This window comes from Neoarius graeffei, chromosome 25 (assembly GCF_027579695.1).
Source record: "Neoarius graeffei isolate fNeoGra1 chromosome 25, fNeoGra1.pri, whole genome shotgun sequence".
NCBI lineage: Eukaryota > Metazoa > Chordata > Actinopteri > Siluriformes > Ariidae > Neoarius > Neoarius graeffei.
This window is the reverse complement of record NC_083593.1, coordinates 56138918-56160320: the sequence shown is the minus strand read 5'-3', so window position 1 is coordinate 56160320 and position 21403 is coordinate 56138918. Positions and strand designations below refer to the sequence as shown.

Here is a 21403-nt window from a genome sequence, read left to right as displayed (position 1 = left end):
ATCTCGACCTCTCCAGCTGACCGTGAATAATAAACTATTTTCAGTCAGGATAAGGCAGGAAGTTCCCTAAAAGGAACTCAGGTTAACCACATGGAGAAGTGGCTCTGAAATACAGACTCTTGTCCATTTTCCATCCAAAACGTGTACGTGTTAGAGATTTTTTATACACACACATTGCGCAACTGTGTAATATGAAGATGTTAAGTTTACTTTTGAGTGGTGAATGCGTATTACACAAGTGAGCACAGCGAATATTTTTCAACATGAGAAGATAAACTTCATATAGCTTTGTGCCACTGTGTAATGTTCTTTACGTTATCTGGACACCCACAAAAAAAAAGTTAATCAAAAGAATTTTAATTTTGAACTGGTTCACCATTGACAATGCATGTCTAGTCAAGTCAAGTTTATTTGTATGACGCTTTTAACAACAGACATTGTTGCAAAGCCGCTTTACAGAAAATTAGACTTTAAACACGAGCTAATTTTATCCCCAATTTATCCCTGATGAGTAAGCCTGTGGCAAGGAAAAACTCCCCCAGACGACACGAGGAAGAAACCTCAAGAAGAACCAGACTCAAAAGGGAACCCATCCCCACCTGGGCGACAACAGATAGCATGATCATAAATAACTCACTTCCATAACAGTGTCCCATACAGTCACAGAGTATAACTGTGAAACCAGAAACACCACCACAGTTTCAACATGAAGTCTGCCTTGTGGAAGTTATAAACTGCTCATTGATGGAAACTTGAGTGCAAAACTGTTCATGACAAATCAACTGCAATCCCAAAGTTAGCAAGTCAACTGCAGTCCTCAAGCATAAAATGTATTACTGTAAGTGTCCTGAGCCGTCTGCCAAGTGTGACTCTTCGACTGTCCATACGGGGCCGTCCTTTACACGAGTGACGTGATGAGACTCCAGCCAGAAGTAGGGCATCAGGATGGATCAGGCGAGTCCAAGAAGCAGAAGAGGTCAGCATCACGGGTGCCTTAGGATCGATATGTAACTCAGACAGGGACAGTCAGTGGGGAAAACACCGGGAGTGAGGTCATCAGAGTGGAATATATGTCACTCAGATCCGCGATGTATTTCATCTGAAAAATGCGAGTTTTTCAACACGAGAAGATAAACTTCATATCTTCAAGCCAACATGTGATTTATTATATCGACACACACAAACAAAAAGTTCTCAAATTTATCAAAACAATTCATCAATTTCCTCATGAGTGACAGATAGAAATTTGTGTCACGGTTTTGGTTCTCCATGTCCCGGATGGAGCTCGGAAGAAAAACAGGAGTGGCGTATTTCCCAGTAAAACACTCGGGTCCATGTAATCTACGCACAGTGGTCATCACCGTCACCTCACAGCAAGAAGGTTCCAGGTTCGAGTCTCACGGCCAACGGGGGCCTTTCTGTGTTCTACATGTTCGCCCCGTGTCTGTGTGAGTTTCCTCGGGATGCTCAGGTTTCCCCAACGGTTCAAAGACATGCAGATTTGGTAAAATACCCAGCCACTGGGTTGCACAAGTCAGTGCATCCTTGGGGAGGGTTGCGTCAGGAAGGGACTCCGGTGTAAAATGTGATGATGGATTCGATAAATGATGAGTTGGTGTTTACTCTTTTACAAAAAATGGTTTTGGTTACATCCTGTCCTGAGAAGTCAGTGAGAACGCAGGGAGTTTCACTGACTGATACCATTGATCATTCCATTCTTCTGGATAGACTAGAAAATGTTGTGAGAGTTAAGGGAACGGCCCTCTCCTGGCTCAGCTCTTATTTAACTGATCGCCATCAATATGTTGGTGTAAATAGTGATTTTTCGAGACATACTGAGGTAAAGTTTGGTGTTCCACAAGGTTCTGTCTTAGGCCCACTGCTTTTTTCTTTATATATGTTCCCTCTGGGTGATATTATTCGTAAACATTGTATTAGTTTCCACTGTTATGCTGATGACACACAGTTGTATGTTTCTGCAAAACCTGATGAGAGACACCAGCTTAATAGAATTGAGGAACGTGTGAAGGACATTAGACACCGGATGCTTATTAACTTCCTTCTGCTTAACTCTGACAAGACTGAAGTACGTGTACTAGAACCACATGCAGCTAGAAGTAAGTTTTCTGATTCCACAGTAACTCTGGATGGCCTTTCTGTTTCTTCACGTGCAGCAGTAAAAGACCTCGGAGTGATTATTGACTCCAGTCTTTCATTCGAAACTCACATTGATAATCACCTGGATAGCTTTCTTTCATGTCAGAAATATTGCTAAAATAAGAAATTTAATGTCACTATGTGATGCGGAAAAACTAGTTCATGCTTTTGTTACCTCCAGGTTGGATTATTGTAATGCCTTACTGTCTGGATGTTCCAATAAGTGCATAAACAAGCTCCAGTTAGTTCAAAATGCAGCAGCAAGAGTCCTTACTAGAACTAGAAAATATGACCACATCACGCCTGTCTTATCCACACTGCATTGGCTCCCAATCAAATTTCGTATCAATTATAAAATACTACTATTGACCTTTAAAGCACTGATTGGTCTCGTACCTGAGCGAACTTCTGGTCCTCTACGACCCACCATGCCTACTTAGATCAACAGGTGCAGGCTATCTGCTGGTACCTCGCATAGTGAAGGCTACATCAGGGGGCGGAGCCTTTTCTTAAAAAAACCCCACAATTATGGAACAGCCTTCCAAGTAGTGTTCAGGAATCAGACACAGTCTCAGTGTTTAAGTCTCAGCTGAAAACATATCTGTTTAGTCAAGCCTTGTGTTAATGGTGTTTATGAGGTAAAGGAGTAGATCTGGAGGATCCTCAGACAGAGTGTTTTGGTAAACTGGGATGTATGGATGCTGTCAGTCCCCACTCACTTGCTCACTCGAGTTTGTTGACGGTGTAGTGGCTGCTGCTTTATGTCCCGGGGCCCCTCATGCCTGTGTTACCTTCTGGCTCTCCCCTTTTAGTTATGCTGTCATAGTTAGTTTTGCCGGAGTCCCTGCTTGTACTCAGCGCAATATGTATACTGTTCCTACTTATTCAGGTGACACTGGGCATACCCAACAACCTGTGTCCCCCCTCCCCCCAAATCTGTCCCTCTGAGTTACATGTCAATCCTCAGATTGAGATGCTGACTTCTTCTGCTCCTCGGACCTGCCTGATCCATCCTGGTGCCCTGTGTCTGGTTGGAGTCTCATCGCATCACTCCTGTGGAGGACGGCCCCATGTGGACAATTGAAAGTCACACTTGGAGGACGCTCTGGACTCTTACAGTAATGCTTTTATGGCTGAGGACTACAGTTGACTTGCTAACTTTAGGACTGCAGTTGTCATGAACAGTTTTGCACTCAAGTTTCCATCAGTGAAGAGTTTATAACATCAACGAAACTGACTTTATGTTAAAACTGTTAATGTTATAGTCATGTTGTCTGTTGTTGCCCAAATGAGGATGGGTTCCCTTTTGGGTCTGGTTCCTCTCGAGGTTTCTTCCTCATGTTGTCTGATGGAGTTTTTCCTTGTCACCATCGCGCTCATTGGGAATAGATTAGGGATAAAATTAGCTCATGTTTTAAGTCGTTCAAATTCTGTAAAGCTGCTTTGTGACAATGTTTATTGTTAAAAGTGCTATAAAAATAAACTTGACTTGACTTGATTGGTTCAGGAGTTACTGAGACTGATAGCAAACTTCACCACGTCACAAAGTCGGCTATGGACCGCAGACTGTACACACACCGTTTTCACTGCTGAGCTCCTCTTTTATTTTATTCCAGACATTGTCTTTAAAGTCGTTGTGTTTATAATTTTCGTTGCCCTTCTCAAATAGCGCTGGGTTTTGAGACACAAACTGAATGACAGACTTCACCAAGCATGCACCCTGATTGGTTGAATGTGTTTCTTTCGTGGACAAAATTGCATTGTATCTGTAAAAACGGGCGGCACGGTGGTGTAGTGGTTAGCGCTGTCGCCTCATAGCAAGAAGGTCCAGGTTTGAGCCCCGTGGCCGGCGAGGGCCTTTCTGTGCGGAGTTTGCATGTTCTCCCCGTGTCCGCGTGGGTTTCCTCCGGGTGCTCCGGTTTCCCCCACAGTCCAAAGACATGCAGGTTAGGTTAACTGGTGACTCTAAATTGAGCGTAGGTGTGAATGTGAGTGTGAATGGTTGTCTGTGTCTATGTGTCAGCCCTGTGATGACCTGGTGACTTGTCCAGGGTGTACCCCGCCTTTCGCCCGTAGTCAGCTGGGATAGGCTCCAGCTTGCCTGCGACCCTGTAGGACAGGATAAAGCGGCTACAGATAATGAGATGAAATGAGATCTGTAAAAACCTTTAGTGTAATTGTTAGAATATTTTACTATCATCATCATCATCATCATCATCATCTATGGCAGCCCATAGAACCCCCGGTGGATTCTGATGAAATTGCGCACAGTGACAGCCAACAATCCAAAAAGTATCCAGGCATAAAATTTGTCATCATTCCTTCCATCTCTGTAGCACCACCAACAGGTCAAATTTCAAGGCATGTTTTTGCTTATCACTTTTAAACCATTTGTCTTAGGGTTGTGATCCCCCCCGAATCCTTAGGACATCTCAATTTGAATGGACCCGTTGCCATTCAAGTCCACCATATTGAATTTTCCACTATTTTAACTCTTAAAAACAACAACAACAACAACAACAACAACAACAAAAAAAACTACTTTTGCAAACTAGTCCTAGGCCCTGTCTAGATTAGATAAAACTTTATTTATCCCTTTGGGAGGGTTCCCTCAGGGAAATTAAAGATAACAGCAGCATCATTACAGATAAACAGAGAAAAGAAATAGAGAAAAACTTCTAGATAAATTAAAATAATTAAAGTATTTACATATACAAATATAAAAAGAATAAGATATGGGGAAGAGAGGAAGGGGGGAGAGGGGGGAAGGAGGGATATTGCACTTTATATTGCACATTGTCCAGTATTGGGGCGGCACGGTGGTGTAGTGGTTAGCGCTGTCGCCTCACAGCAAGAAGGTCCTGGGTTCGAGCCCCGGGGCCGGCGAGGGCCTTTCTGTGCGGAGTTTGCATGTTCTCCCCGTGTCCGCGTGGGTTTCCTCCAGGTGCTCCGGTTTCCCCCACAGTCCAAAGACATGCAGGTTAGGTTAACTGGTGACTCTAAATTGACTGTAGGTGTGAATGTGAGTATGAATGGTTGTCTGTGTCTATGTGTCAGCCCTGTGATGACCTGGCGACTTGTCCAGGGTGTACCCAGCCTTTCGCCCGTAGTCAGCTGGGATAGGCTCCAGCTTGCCTGCGACCCTGTAGAAGGATAAAGCGGCTAGAGATAATGAGATGAGATTGTCCAGTATTGCTTATTGTTAGGCTAGGCTACTGCTCCTTCCCATCCTGTCCTCCTGTTACCCCTCCTACCCCCCAGAGAGGAGTTGTACAGTCAGATGGCGTGAGGGACAAAGGAGTTTGAGTCTGTTTGTCCTGCACTTGGGAAGGAGCATTCTGTCACTGAACAGGCTCCTCTGGTTGCTGATGACTTTGTGCAGAGGGTGACTGGTATCGTCCATGATGTTCAATAGTTTGTCCATAGACCTCTTGTCTGCCACCGTCACCAGAGAGTCCAGCTTCATGCCGACTACAGAGCCGGCCCGGCTGATCAGTTTGTCCAGCCTGGACGTGTCCTTCTTGGATGTGCTGTCCCCCCAGCACACCACGGTGTAAAACAGGACACTGGCAACCACAGACTGATAGAACGTCCACAGGAGTTTCCTGCAGATGTTAAGGGACCACAGCCTCCTAAGGAAGTATAGCCTGCTCTGTCTCTTCCTGTATAAAAAAGTGTTTGGTGTTGCAAGTCCAGTCCAGCTTGCTGTCCAGCCACAGCCCAAGGTACTTGTAGGAATCCACAGCCTCCACCTTGACTCTCTTAATCAGAACTGGTCGTGACCTTGGTCTGGACCTCCCAAAGTCAATGACCAGCTCCTTGGTCTTCGAGGTGTTGAGCTGCAGATGGTTCCTGTTGCACCACACAGCAAAGTCCCTCACCAGGCTCCTATACTCCTCCTCTCCGTCATCACTGATGCACCCAACAATGGCTGTGCCATCGGCAAACTTCTGAATGTGACACAGCTCCGAGTTGTAGCAGAAGTCCGCGGTGTACAGGGTGAAGAGAAGAGGGGCCAGCACCATGCCCTAGGGTGCTCCGGTGCTGCTAATCACAGTGTCAGACATGATGTCCTTCAGCCTGACGTACTGCGGCCTGTCAGTGAGGTAGCTGGAGATCCAGGTGACCAGGCAGGGGTCCACTCGCATCCTGTTCAGTTTGTCCTGAAGCAATAGGGGCTGGATGGTGTTGAAGGCACTCGAGAAGTCCAAGAAGAGGATCCTCACTGTGCCATTTCCCTTATCCAGATGGGAGTGGGCTCGGTGTAGCAGGTAGAGAATGGCGTCTTCCACACAGACACCTGCCCAGTACGCAAACTGCAGACAGTCCTGGGCATGTTGTACCTGGGGTCTGAGGAGGCTGAGGAAGAGCCGCTCCAACGTCTTCATCAGATGTGAAGTGAGTGCCACTGGTCGGAAGTCGTTCAGTTTGCTGGGGCAATTCTTTTTGGGAACTGGAACGATACATGATGTCTTCCAGAGGGTGGGCACTCTCCCCAGCTGCAGGCTAAGGTTGCAGATGCGTTGGAGTGGTTCACCCAGTTCAGCAGCACAGGTCTTCAGTAGTCGGGGACACACCTTGTCCAGGCCTGCTGCTTTCCTGGGGTGAAGCTTCCTCAGTTGACCTCTGACCTGGTCTGCAGTAATGCATAGTTTGTGTTGAGGTGGGGGAGGAGGGGGCTGCTGTGATGACTGGGTGGAGGTGTGTTGAGGGAAGAAGGAGAGATGGCTGCAGTGAGGGAGAGGGTGGGGGGGACGTGGGCTGGTTGAACCGATTGAAAAAGTCATTCAACTCATTCGCCCTCTCCACTGTCCCCTCAACGACTCTGGTCTTTGTATTGTGGCCTGTGATGGTTTTCACACCTTCCCAGACCTCCCTCATGCTGTTCTCCTTCAGCTTCTGCTCCACCTTTCTCCTGTAGCTGTCCTTAGCTTCCCTCACGCAGCATTTTACATTCTGCTGTGCTGCTTTCATTGCCTCCCTATCCCTGCTCCTGAAGGCAGCCTTCTTCCTGTTGAGGACAGCTTTGACTTCCTGTGTTACCCATGGCTTGTTATTAGGGTAACACCGTACAGTCTTAGCGGGGGAGACCACATCTGCACAGAAGTTAAGGTAATCCGTCAGACAGTGTGTCAGCCCCTCTATGTCCTCACAGTGTGGACTAAGCAGCACATCCCAGTCCGTGATGTCATAACAGTCCCTGAGGGCATCTTCCATTTCAGGGGACCACCTCCTGATGGAGCTAGTTGTTGCAGGCTGCCTTTGAACCAGGGGGGTGTACTTTGGCTGTAGAAGAACCAGGTTGTGGTCAGACTTCCCCAGTGGGGGGAGGGGTGTGACTCTGTATGCATCCCTCACATTAGCATACAGCAAGTCAATTGTCCTGTTGTTCCTTGTTGGACAATACATAGCCTGGAAAAAAGCAGCCAAAGTAGAGTCCAAAGTAGCGTCATTAAAGTCCCCAGAAATGATCATAAATGCCTCAGGGTGCTGTGTCTGCAGCCTTGCTATGACAGAGTGAATCCTTTCACATGCAGCGGCTGCGGCTGCCCTCGGAGGGATGTAAACATAGATGGTGATCACGTGACTGAACTCCCTCGGCAGATAATATGGCCGCAGGCTAACTGCTAGCAGCTCCAAGTCCGGGCAACATAAAACTGTCTTTACGGAGATATGTCCCAGGTTACACCAGCGGTTGTTAACATAAATGATGAGTCCGCCACCTTTGCTTTTCCCGCATGTGTTAGTATCTCTGTCGGCTCTCACAGCAGTGAATCCCCGCAGGTCCACGTTAGCATCCAGTACAAGGTGTGTTAGCCATGTCTCCGTAAAGATAAATAAGCTGCTCTCCCGGTAAAGCCGCTGGTTGTTCAGAGTGGAAAGCTCGCCAACTTTATTCGGCAGCGAGTTCACATTCCCCATGATAACGGAGGGAATGGATGGTTTGTAGCACCGCCGGTTGTCCGCTAGCCTAGCCTTTAGCTTAGCTCCAGCCTTGCAGCCCCTGGGTTTCCTCCTCAGCTCCGCCAGGATGGGGTGTCGTATCCCGGTTCGTCCCATTGTTTTCAGGGCCAGCAGCTCCTCTCTCGAATAAGTGAGAAAACTGGCTCCTGGTTGCGTGTTAAAGTTAAATATATCCATGTTATATAGTAAAACACACTGTCTTCATAAGAAGAGCAGAAAAGTAAAAAAAAAAAAGGTGGAAAAAAGGAGGTTTAAAGAGCTAAAAACTACAGAGCTACTGGAGAGGCAGCCGTCTCACACAGCGCCCATATATCTGTCTGTCGATCCTATCACCACCAAATTTTGTATGCATCATCTACAGAGGGTTGTGACCAAAAGTCATTCAAAGAACTTTACTAGGTCAAACAATATAGCAGCTGTCCTGCAATGAATTTTCAGAATCAGAATCACTTTTACTGCCAGGGATGTGAACACACGAGGAATTTGACTCCAGTTTCACTTAGCTCTCTTTGTACAAACAGATTTTAAAAAAAGCGTAGACAAAAACAAAAAGCTATGTACATGTAGAAGGGTAAATATATGTATAGACAAGCATATATTTTTTAATTTTTAATTTTATTTATTTAAAAATCTTTTGGTGCAAAATGGTGCATAGTGCAAGGATGAATTAGTAAATATAAATATACAGTGTGCACAGAATGACGGTATGAGTGTGCAGATATTTCACAGTTGATGTTACTGATATTTGAGTCCGTTTTTAGCTGTTCATCACAGAGACCGTCTGAGGGGAAAAAACTGTTCTTGTGTCTGGTTGTTTTTGCGTACAGTGTTCTGTAGCGTCTCCCAGAGGGGAGAAGTTTAAACAGTTTGTGACCAGGGTGTGATGGGTCTGCAGAGATGTTACCTGCCCGTTTCCTGACTCTGGACAGGTACAGGTCTTGGATGGAGGGCAGGTTGACACCAATAATTTTCTCTGCAGATCTTATTGTCCATTGCAGTCCGTTCTTGTCCTGCTTGGTGACTGATCCAAACCAAACAGTGATGGAAGAGCAGAGAACAGACAATGATGGCAGAGTAGAATTGTGTCAGCAGCTCCTTAGACAGGTTGAGCTTCCTGAGCTGGCGCAGAAAGTACAACCTCTGCTGGGCCTTTTTGATGATGGTGACTGTCTTGGTCTCCCACTTCAGGTCCCGGGAGATTGTGGAGCCCAGAAACCTGAAGGTTTCAACAGCAGTCACAGTGTTGTTGGTGATGGTGATGGGCAGCAGGGTGGGGGGGCTCCTCCTAAAGTCCACGGTTATCTCCACAGTTTTGAGCGTGTTCAGCTCCAGATTGTTCTGAATTTTGATTGTAAAGTTGCCAAACAGGGGCAGCAAGGTGGTGTAGTGGTTAGCGCTGTCGCCTCACAGCAAGAAGGTCCTGGGTTCGAGCCCAGCGGCCGGCAAGGGCCTTTCTGTGTGGAGTTTGCATGTTCTCCCCGTGTGGGTTTCCTCCGGGTGCTCCGGTTTCCCCCACAGTCCAAAGACATGCAGGTTAGGTTAACTGGTGACTCTAAATTGACCGTAGGTGTGAATGTGAGTGTGAATGGTTGTCTGTGTCTATGGCTACGTTTACATTAGACCGTATCTGTCTCGTTTTCTTCGCGGATGCACTGTCCGTTTACATTAAACCGCCTGGAAACGCCGGGAAACGGGAATCCGCCAGCGTCCACGTATTCAATCCAGATCGTGTCAGCTCCGGTGCTGTGTAAACATTCAGAATACGCGGATACGCTGTGCTGAGCTCTAGCTGGCGTCTCATTGGACAACGTCACTGTGACATCCACCTTCCTGATTCGCTGGCGTTGGTCATGTGACGCGACTGCTGAAAAACGGCGCGGACTTCCGCCTTGTATCACCTTTCATTAAAGAGTATAAAAGTATGAAAATACTGCAAATACTGATGCAAATACTGCCCATTGTGTAGTTATGATTGTCTTTAGGCTTGCCATCCTTCCACTTGCAAGTGGTAAGTGATATGCGCTGGGATCACACACACAGCGGCTCAGTCCCGAATCACAGCTTGTGCACTTCACTCGCGCGCTCTGTGAGCTGCGCAAGGCCGGAGTGCGCACCCTCCAGAGGGCACTCGCTGTTCAGGGCGGAGTGATTTGGAGCGCAGGATGCCTGCGGAGCCGAGCGTATCCATGTATTGGTATTGCTGTGTGCACGCAAATCGTGTATTGGTGTTGCTGTGTGCACGCAAATCGTGTATTGGTGTTGCTGTGTGCACACTAATCGTTTTAAAAACGTTAATCTGATGATCCGCTGATACGGTCTAATGTAAACATGGGCTATGTGTCAGCCCTGTGATGACCTGGCGACTTGTCCAGGGTGTACCCCGCCTTTCGCCCATAGTCAGCTGGGATAGGCTCCAGCTCGCCTGCGACCCTGTAGAACAGGACAAAGCGGCTAGAGATGATGAGATGAGATTTTTTTTTTTTTTTATACTTTTGGTAGCATATTTTGGGCGCTTGACCTTAATTTGGGCGCCTTTTTAATTTGGGCGCCTACGACGTTATCCATCGCAGGTTTCATGTAATTGAAAGGCCTGGAAGTGAGCCCATATGGTATCTCAGCAATGCTTTTATGTTTCTACACCAAACTTGGTGTACAGTGGTGCTTGAAAGTTTGTGAACCCTTTAAAATTTTCTATATTTCTGCATAAATATGACCTAAAACATCATCAGATTTTCACACAAGTCCTAAAAGTAGAAAAAGAGAACCCAGTTAAACAAATGAGACAAAAATATTATACTTGGTGATTTATTTAATGAGGAAAATGATCCAACATTACATATCTGTGAGTGGCAAAAGTATGTGAACCTCTAGGATTAGCAATTAATTTGAAGGTGAAATTAGAGTCAGGTGTTTTCAATCAATGGGATGACAATCAGGTGTGAGTGGGCACCCTGTTTTATTTAAAGAACAGGGATCTATCAAAGTCTGATCTTCACAACACATGTTTGTGGAAGTGTATCATGGCATGAACAAAGGAGATTTCTGAGGACCTCAGAAAAAGTGTTGTTGATGCTCATCAGGCTGCAAAAGGTTACAAAACCATCTCTAAAGAGTTTGGACTCCACCAATCCACAGTCAGACAGATTGTGTACAAATGGAGGAAATTCAAGACCATTGTTACCCTCCCCAGGAGTGGTCGACCAACAAAGATCACTCCAAGAGCAAGGCGGGTAATCGTCGGTGAGGTCACAAAGGACCCCAGGGTAACTTCTAAGCAACTGAAGGCCTCTCTCACATTGGCTAATGTTAATGTTCATGAGTCCACCATCAGGAGAACACTGAACAATAATGATGTGCATGGCAGGGTTGCGAAAAGAAAGCCACTCCACTCCTAAAAAGAACATTGCTGCTCGTCTGCAGTTTGCTAAAGATCACATGGACAAGCCAGAAGGCTACTGGAAAAAATGTTCTGTGGACGGATGAGACCAAAATAGAACTTTTTGGTTTCAATGAGAAGCGTTATGTTTGGAGAAAGGAAAACACTGCATTCCAGTATAAGAACCTTATCCCATCTGTGAAACATGGTGGTGGTAGTATCATGGTTTGGGCCTGTTTTGCTGCATCTGGGCCAGGACAGCTTGCCATGATTGATGGAACAATGAATTCTGAATTATACCAGTGAATTCTAAAGGAAAATGTCAGGACATCTGTCCATGAACTGAATCTCAAGAGAAGGTGGGTCATGCAGCAAGACAACGACCCTAAGTACACAAGTCATTCTACAAAAAAATGGTTAAAGAAGAATAAAGTTAAAGTTTTGGAATGGCCAAGTCAAAGTCCTGACCTTAATCCAATGGAAATGTTGTGGAAGGACCTGAAGCGAGCAGTTCATGTGAGGAAACCCACCAACATCCCAGAGTTGAAGCTGTTCTGTACGGAGGAACGGGCTAAAATTCCTCCAAGCCGGTGTGCAGGACTGATCAACAGTTACCCCAAACGTTTAGTTGCAGTTATTGCTGCACAAGGGGGTCACACCAGATACTGAAAGCAAAGGGTCACATACTTTTGCCACTCACAGATATGCAATATTGGATCATTTTCCTCAATAAATAAATGACCAAGTATAATATTTTTGTCTCATTTGTTTAACTGGGTTCTCTTTATCTACTTTTAGGACTTGTGTGAAAATCTGATGATGTTTTAGGTCATATTTATGCAGAAATATAGAAAATTCTAAAGGGTTCACAAACTTTCAAGCACCACTGTACTGACCCAAAACCCCACCCACAGGGAATCGAGAAAAGAAATGCCCATTTTTACTACACAGGGGTGCTATAATTGTCATTATTCTTTATATCTTTGGTCTAAAATAATGACTATTTGAAGCCATGCCTTTTTAGATGCTGAGGTCTAGACACATTACTAGTTTCTGTTCTGCAAATGTATGTTTGCAGAGAAGCCACCAAACAGCAAGCGAGGCTATTTCTCAGTAATGCTTTTTTATAATCTACACCAAACTTGGTGAAATGACTCAAGAGACTGACCGGAGGGAGTCCAGCAACAATTACCCCATCTGACCACTCGTAGGTGTAATAATGAGGGAAAATTGTTCATGTCGGTGGTCTTAAAATCTGATGACACCCCCAAGTCAGGCCTTTTGTCATACCAACATCAGAACACGTTGTGGTTTGCTGCTCTGAGAACATATTCGACAGGGAAGTGAGCTCATATCCTGGCCAATCTTTGGGCAACCAAAATTAAACTTGCATACAACCACATCCTTGACAAAATGGCATGAAGTTTCCATGGCAACTATGCCCTGCTGGGATGCTTAGCCCCATCATCACTGCTCACAGCTATAGTTTATCTTATTGTTGTCATTTATTGTCAGCTTGGCTTTATCAGTAACTTCCTAATGCTACATAAGGGCTAAATATTTAAAAATCACATAATTATTCATGGTTGGTGGAAAAGTTAAATAAATGATTTACTCATGATCTCTAGTGCAAGTGTAATATAAGAAAAAATAAAAGATTTGTCTGCACCTGGCGACTTGTCCAGGGTGTACCCCGCCTTTCGCCCGTAGTCAGCTGGGATAGGCTCCAGCTTGCCTGCGACCCTGTAGAACAGGATAAAGCGGCTACAGATAATGAGATGAGATGAGATTTGTCTGCAAGTCCCATTCGTCCCAGTGAAGGAGGCGTGTCCTAAGTGTCCCTTAGTCCCAGTAAAGGAGGCGTGGGCTTTGTGCATATCAGCTCCAGGGAAGAAGGCGTAGTCTGTGTCAGTCAGAGTTAAGGAGGTGTAGCATCTGTGCTTATCAGGCCTCGTAAAGAGAGCCAATGAGAGTAAAGGAGGTGTGGTCTCAGAGGTCATCAGTCTTAGAAAAGGAGGTGTGGCCTCAGTGCCAGTCAGTCTCAGTGACACAGTAATAATAGTAGCCATTAAAACCAGAGGAACACGACAAAGTCTGGACACGTCGAGGGGAATTTTCACTGCATCGGTATCCTGTACATTGTTCTGAATATTTTCCGCACTCTGGCTGCTGCATCCGCTGGCACACTGAGAAAACCATGACACGGTTCGAAACGGAGGCTTTGCATTTGTTTGTGCAGTAAATTAGAGGAAGGAGCCCATTTCTCCTGTGATAAGTTCCAAAGAAACTGTGCTCCACAGGGATCTACAGCCTGCAGACACTACACACCAAGACAGGAAGTGCAGGGGGAAGTGCTGATGCTCTGTAGTGTGCGTGAAGTCAGAACAAATATAAAGAGGCTGTGTAATACATTTAGAAAGGTTTTTAAAAATGTTTTTTAAATGTGAGAAAATCTCTGTACTAGTGTATCATATGGACGTGCATTACTATCAATTATTTATACAGTAACATTTTCATAACTTTATAGTATGAAGTCTGTGTGAAAAGAAAAGGAGGTGTGGCCCAAGTGCCTCAGTTTCACTGGAGGCGTGGCCTATGTGCCTGTCAATCTTAATTAAAAAGGTGCAGCCTCTTGTCTGTCAATCCTTATGCACAAGCATAGCCCATCAGTCAAAATGAAGGAGGCGTGGCCTCCGTGCTTGTTAGTCCCTACTACAGAGGCGTGGCTTCTTGTCTTAGTCTTAACGAAGTCTGTCTGTCCTAGTACAGGAGGCGTGGTCTCTCTTCGGAATAGTTAATTCCAATTAAGGATGTGTGACCTCTTGTCCGTCAGCCTGACTGAAGGAGGTGTGGCACGTGTGTGTCAATCTTAAAAGTAAGAGGTGTGGCCTTTGTATCTGTTGGTCCCAATGAAGTGGGTGTGACTTCTTGCATGTAAAATCTAATCTATAAACTGGACAATCTGTGTAAGTGACAAACATAATTTGCAAATACAGATGATACAGCAGTGAGGGGTGAGGCATGTGGGTTTGAGAGCGTTCCTGATTTGCATATTTATTCATAGGATTGGGAGTTTTTTGATGATGGGAAAAGAGTCAGCATTCTGTTTCTGTCTTGCACAAATATGTAGTTCGTTAATACAACACACACACACACACACACACACACACACACACACACACACACACACACACACACACCTTACCATTTTCCCTGGTCATTGCTGAACTGTTGCACTGTGTACCCAAACTCGTCCTTTTCTGGGCCTGAGAAAATTTTGGCTCCTGACGTTCCCACATTAAATCCCTGAGAGTGTTCAATACACCAACCTGCACACACACACACACACACACACACACACACACACACACAGAGTTACATTAGACACACAGATACGAAGAGCAAGACCAATGCTGCAGACACACACACAGAGATAATAATCAGTTTGTGACCTAAAATTCAGAAGGGGGGGAACAAAAAAAAAAAAAAAAAAAACCACCCACACCACACACACAAAAGGAAACTCCTCCAGATGGGGGAAAAAAAGCCTTCACAACTGACAACACAAACCACACACAAACCACAGATGATCACTCTGAAACTCTGCTTCCTCTGAAAGTCATTAAAACTTGGTGAGAAAACAGTTCCACTGTACATTCACTGTAGAAACATGTCTATTATTCATCACTCTTAGTGAAAAATATTCTAATAAATCAAATATTCTAATAAACAATAATAATCACATTGCAGCATCACACTGTTGCATGAAACTCTCCCTTGAAGCCCCGACAGCACGGACACACCGAGACTCTGCGCTTCTTTTGCCTTTTCTTGTACTCCGCAGATTCACTTGCACCGGGTTTCAGTCGCCGGGTTTCTGCTGAAGTGTCTTTCATAAGAGAAGATTTTTTTTTTAAGTCGACAAAACACAACTGCGAATGTTCTGCATTTCCACGGAGTGAGGTTCGACCATTGAAGCTGGGTTTTCTCCTCTCACGGTCTCTTACACAGCACTCATTCTTCAGAAACATAGCATTTCCATTCACTCATCAGATCATGTGACTTAAATACAAAGTTTTCTTTTTTTTTACGCAATATTACTTTATTGAACCGTCTGAAAAACCACCTTATTTTTTTCCCCCCATTATTGTTTTTAGCTCACGATTTCAAATTGTTCATTCGGCAGGTTAACGGAATCACGGCTCCTGAGAGGACGGCCCCTGCGAATGAGTGAGTGAGTCGTTACTATGGAAACAATGGCAAATTAGAATGAGCGCATTAACAAACATTCAGTCATTCATGCTACAGATGTAATGTGTGATGTACACATGTCTCTGTACACAGCGTTTATAGAACAGATAGTTTCCTGTCCACTGATCTGATTGGTCGGGTGGCGTTCCGAGAGCGCAGATATTCCACAGAACGTCACTGTGATGTTTCACTGCATGGCTCGTCTGCGTCCGACACGTAAAAATTTCACTCATTATCTGTAGCCGCTTTATCCTGTTCTACAGGGTCGCAGGCGAGCTGGAGCCTATCCCAGCTGACTACGGGCGAAAGGCGGGGTTCACCCTGGACAAGTCGCCAGGTCATCACAGGGCTGACACATAGGCTACGTTCACACTGCAGACTGAAGTGACTCAAATCCGATCTTTTCGCCCATATGTGACCTGTATCCGATCTTTTATTGACAATATGAACGACACAGATCCGATTTTTTCAAATCCGACCCAGGCCGTTTGGATATGTGGTCCTAATTCCGATTCCTATCCGCTCTTTTCATATGCGACTTCAGTCTGAACCGCCAGGTCGCATTCATCCGACTTACACGTCATCAACAAGCCACAAACGTCACTATTCTGCGCTGAAGTAGGCGGCGGGTCTCTCAAAAAAAGTTACAACAACATGGCGCATAATCACGGGCGCAGATAGAGGGTGGGACTCGTCCCACCCAGATTTAAATTCACCTCGTTCGGTCCCCCCCACTTATAGGGAGGAAAAAACGTCTATGCTGTCTTTCTTTGCATAAGGCAAACCTCATGGAAAAATCAAAAGACTAATTACCATTCGGTTTATTGAGGTGCACAGCAGTGTATACATAGTTGCAACAACTCACATAAAACAAAACAAAGACTGATATTCGGTTGGTTGAGCTGCGCAGACTGCACAGGTTGCGAGCTCGAGCTTGGTTGCTATGGTAACCTACAACAAGTTTGACAGGCATATCGGGGTTGGGGTTGGTTTGCTGGCAGCTTTGTCCCCCACAGTTTTTTGTCCCCCTCAGTTCAAAAAACGTATCTGCGCCCCTGCGCATGACATCAATGCGAGGGACGCTTCGGGCTGTGAAGGTTCTGAATCTTCTCAATGGAAGGACGCAGAGGTTAGGGAGCTGATTTCCATTTGGGGGGAAGCAGCTATTCAAGCTAGATTGGATGGGTCATACCGCAACCGGGCGGTTTTACTTCCGTAAACACTGGCCATGCTCACTGCGTGTGACGTCGTCGTATCCTGCAATGCGCATGCGGAACACTTTTAGGTCGCTTTTTGTTCATACTGAGGATCACATACAAGTCGCATATATTTGTTAATGTGAACGACCTCACAAAAAAATCGGATTTCACAAAAAAATCGGAATTGAGCATTAAGCCTTGCAGTGTGAACGCAGTGATAGACACAGACAACCATTCACACTCACATTCACACCTACGGTCAATTTAGAGTCACCAGTTAACCTAACCTGCATGTCTTTGGACTGTGGGGGAAACCGGAGCACCCGGAGGAAACCCACGCGGACACGGGGAGAACATGCAAACTCCACACAGAAAGGCCCCACGGGGCTCGAACCCAGACCTTCTTGCTGTGAGGTGACAGCGCTAACCACTACACCACCGTGCCACCCTAAAAATTTCACTATCAACTTCTAAATGGTTACCACGGTAGCGGTAGAGTTGGTGACATCATCAGGGGATGTGATACTTTTCAGGAATGTAACGTTTGACTTAAAATATGAAAGCTGGTCAGATGAAGATGAAAAGGAAGAAGGGATGCTGATTCTTTTCCTTTTTTTAACCTTTAAAGGGACTGTAGTACAAAATCAATGTGAGATACAGCAGCTAGCAGAGTGAGTGTGGCTTCTTCAGGATCTATTTCCGCTGGTGGAACAAAAACAGACAGAACATTTGGCCATATTGTGTCCAAAATGTCACTTGATATTAAGTACCTCATCTGTCTGACAGGTGATGAGTTTACGCCATCATGTGTTGTCTGTCGTCCATTGTGTCGTCCACATTTCACAAAAATCGCTTCTTCTCTTTCAGTTCTTCACCGATTTTTATTCTTTTTGGCAAGAAGGTAGGTCTACCTGAGGTGCATATAGCTTCTACCCAAATTTGCATAATTGCAATTAATAATGAAGATAGAGTAATTAATCAATCCCTAACCAGCAGTTTCCACACAAATCGCTTCTTCTCTGTCAATCCTTCATCAATTTTGATTCTTTCTGGCATGAAGGTTGGGGTACATAGGGTGTATAGAACTTCTACCCAGATTTAATTCATTACAATTATTAATGAAGTTATGGACTAATTAAGCCTTAATGAGCAGTTCAACAAAAATCACTTCTTCTCGGTCAATTCCTCGCTGTTTTGGATTCTTTCTGGTAAATAGGTCGGGATTCCTAGGGTGGATATCGCTTCTATATATAGCTTGTATATAGTGTATAGAGCTCGCAACATTTATTGCGCAAGGTGGCCCACTTTAGATCGTTCCTTCTGGACTAGATGGAGCCGGAGTGATCTACGCCGATAGAATTGCTGTATACAAAAGAGACATAACACTTGAGATTGTCGTGACGGCTGTGATTAGCGATGACGCTTCACCTGCGACCGGATCCCAGCCGTGCTGATATTCAGTACAACACAACAACCTCAAGTGTGAGGTCACTTTTATACAACGGTTCTATAAACAAGAAATTAATATCAAGTAAGTGACATTTTGAAAACAATATGGCCAAACGTTCTGTTTAATTTTTGCTCTGCTAGCAGAATTAGGTCCTGAAGAAGCCACACCCACTCACTCGGCTAGCTACCGTATTGCATGCTGATTTATAGTGCATTCCCTTTAAAGGTTCTTTAAAAAAAAAAATCAGCGTCCCTTCTTCCTTTTCATCTTCATCTGACCAGCTTTCATATTTTAAGTCAAAAAAAGTTATATTCCTGAAGAGTATCATGTCCCCTGTCTCCAATGACGTCACTAACTCTACCGTAGTAACCATTTCGAAGTAGATAGCGAAATTTGTACATGCTGGACACGCCATACATATACCGCAAACATCCAAATGGCTCAAATTCTCTCTCTCTCTCACACACACACACACACACACACACACACACACACACACACACACACACACACACACAACTAAGGACGGTTTTCCATCCCTCATAGTTTGGACTGAATCCTGCTTCACGTGTCTCTTTGTATAAAATCGTCAGAATTCCACTCGAGCTCGCGTGCTCTTCACAAACATCTCCGTCTCCACAAGATCTTCTCAGAAACAACACAGGAACAAACACGAGCCACAAAAATCAAACTGTTTATCCTATTTTTCCTTCCAGGGGACTTGCGCGTCACTGAGAGAGACTTTTTTTTTCCTTTTTCTTTCGATGCTCAATCACAGCTGTCTAGTCACCTCTACAGGTCACACGAGTAATTAAGCCATTCCTTGGAAAATAAACCAGGAAGTTTAGGCCATGACTGGATCATCCCAACATCAATCACGACTGCATGCCTATGCACCGCTTTGGAAAGAAGTGAAACATTTCCAGGAGCATAGATTTCCAGTATATACACAACTTAACAGATCACGGATCATTTAAAAAGTCTGTGCGTAGTTTATGCGAAAGCTACACACACACACACACACACACACACACACACACACACACACACACTTCGGGACTCATTAGTGTGTCTACAGACTGCATACTGAGGTGGACAAAGTGATTATGCAAAAAAAAAAAATCATTACAATTCATTTTTACGATACATGATAAGCATCATATGCATTTTAATTTTTTATTTAAAAAGGACAATTTTATTAATAAAAAAATAAAGTCTTTAAAAATAGATATTTCTAATCTGACGAGACCAAGTTAAATTTTTTTGGCCTTGGAACAAATCACGACGTTTGGCCGAAAGTCAACACTAACTGTATCCCTGTGCACTCCATCCTCCTCGCTGTGAAGCATGGTGGTGGTAGTATCATGTTCAGCATTACCCATGCCATCTTGGTATTCTCAACACAAACATTTTTTTCTTTACATCATTACACACCCATTACCAGAAGTAACGTGAATGATGAACAATAAAACACAGCATTTTCCAACTCTTTTCTTCAGATGAGATTACAATCCTAAACCATGTTATCTGACTAAAAGAAAAAGAGCTTTTGTTCCTTGTTCATGCAAAACTAAAGAATGTCAGACACCAAACATGTCCTGGCTAATGCAGGTCATTTGAGGGGAAAGAAAAAAAAAAAAGATTCATCCCTTTAATAGCTTCAATACCAATCCAGTACCTGTGATTTCACACATCACAGAGATTACAGGAAACATTTACACACATTCCACACATCCAGCTACAGGTTCGATCCTGTCCTCATGCCGCTGGAAGTAATTTAACACACTAACACTGAAGTTAGTTTCTGGGTTGAGTTGGAATACGTTGAGGAAAGTTAAGCAAAACACATTTTAATACGTACCGGAGGCCGATATTCAGCTTTGAAAGGGTTTAAGAAGTGCACAATGGTGCAGATTTCAGGTGGGGGTCAGGCATGTAGCAGCAAGACAAAAGAAAACATTTTATGGGGTCAAAAAAAAAAAAAACCCACACACAGGTGCTGCTGAGTGACGCAACAGAAAATTGTTCACCCCGTCATGTGGAGATGGAGAGATCGATGCTACAGGCATCGGTGGCTACGACGCCAAACTAAAGGCTCTGAGCTCTCAGTATGTCAGGGTGTACTCTCACACACACACTCTCACACACACACACACACACACACTTTACTGTCAATCACATCAAGGAGGACCAATCATGCCCAGCTGTGACCTCATGTATGTGGAAGAGGGCAGACAGCGCTTTCTTCGGAGTGTGTTCCATAACCCTGTCATAACGGTTTGAAAAACATGCATTTGGCTGATTTCATGAAGAGCTGGTGGGAATTCGCCAAGACCAAATTAGGGAGAAAATGTGAACACACACAAAAAAACCAGGACATAAATTTCTATCGGTCACTCGTGAGGAAACCGACGAGTGAGCGGTTTTGATAAATTTGGGGACTTTTTGTTTGTGAATGTGTCGATATAATAAAAAGAAAATCACACATTGGCTTGAAGATATGAAGTTTATCTTCTTGTGTTGAAAAACTCGCATTTTTCAGACGAAATCCATCACAGATCTGAGTGACATTTTTAAATTATATTGTCTGGTGTTGAGTGGTCCATCAGATATATTCGATTCAGCTAGCATGATACTGAACGAGTCGAAGACGAGCAGCTGAATGAAATATATCTGACAGACCACTCAACACCAGCCAATATTATTATTATTATTATTATTATTATTATACATTCCTTTCAGGAGTTCAATGCATCTTTCTCTTTCAAAATTCTCTCAAAATCTTCCGTATTTAATGAAGCAAACATGATATATTAATTAATAAGATGGAACAATATGGAATAAGGGGAGTTGTATTAAATTGGATAAAAAGTTATTTCAGCAACAGGATTCAATTTGTGAAGTTGGGTGACTCTGTCTCAACTCGTTTGAATATTGATTGTGGTGTCCCTCAGGGGTCAGTACTGGGTCATTCCATGTCAATTCACACACCCTCCCCAGTGACAC

General features: G+C 44.4%; 1 protein-coding gene across 1 annotated transcript in view; it reads right to left on the bottom strand.

The window, feature by feature from the left end:
* itga2.2 (integrin, alpha 2 (CD49B, alpha 2 subunit of VLA-2 receptor), tandem duplicate 2) overlaps nucleotides 1–21403 on the bottom strand; it is a 100045-nt gene that overhangs the window by 70240 nt on the left and 8402 nt on the right. Inside the window, exon 2 of the mRNA XM_060908828.1 lies at nucleotides 14703–14826. Coding sequence (XP_060764811.1) covers nucleotides 14703–14826 — 124 coding nt within the window. The remainder of the gene's footprint in view (nucleotides 1–14702; nucleotides 14827–21403) is intronic.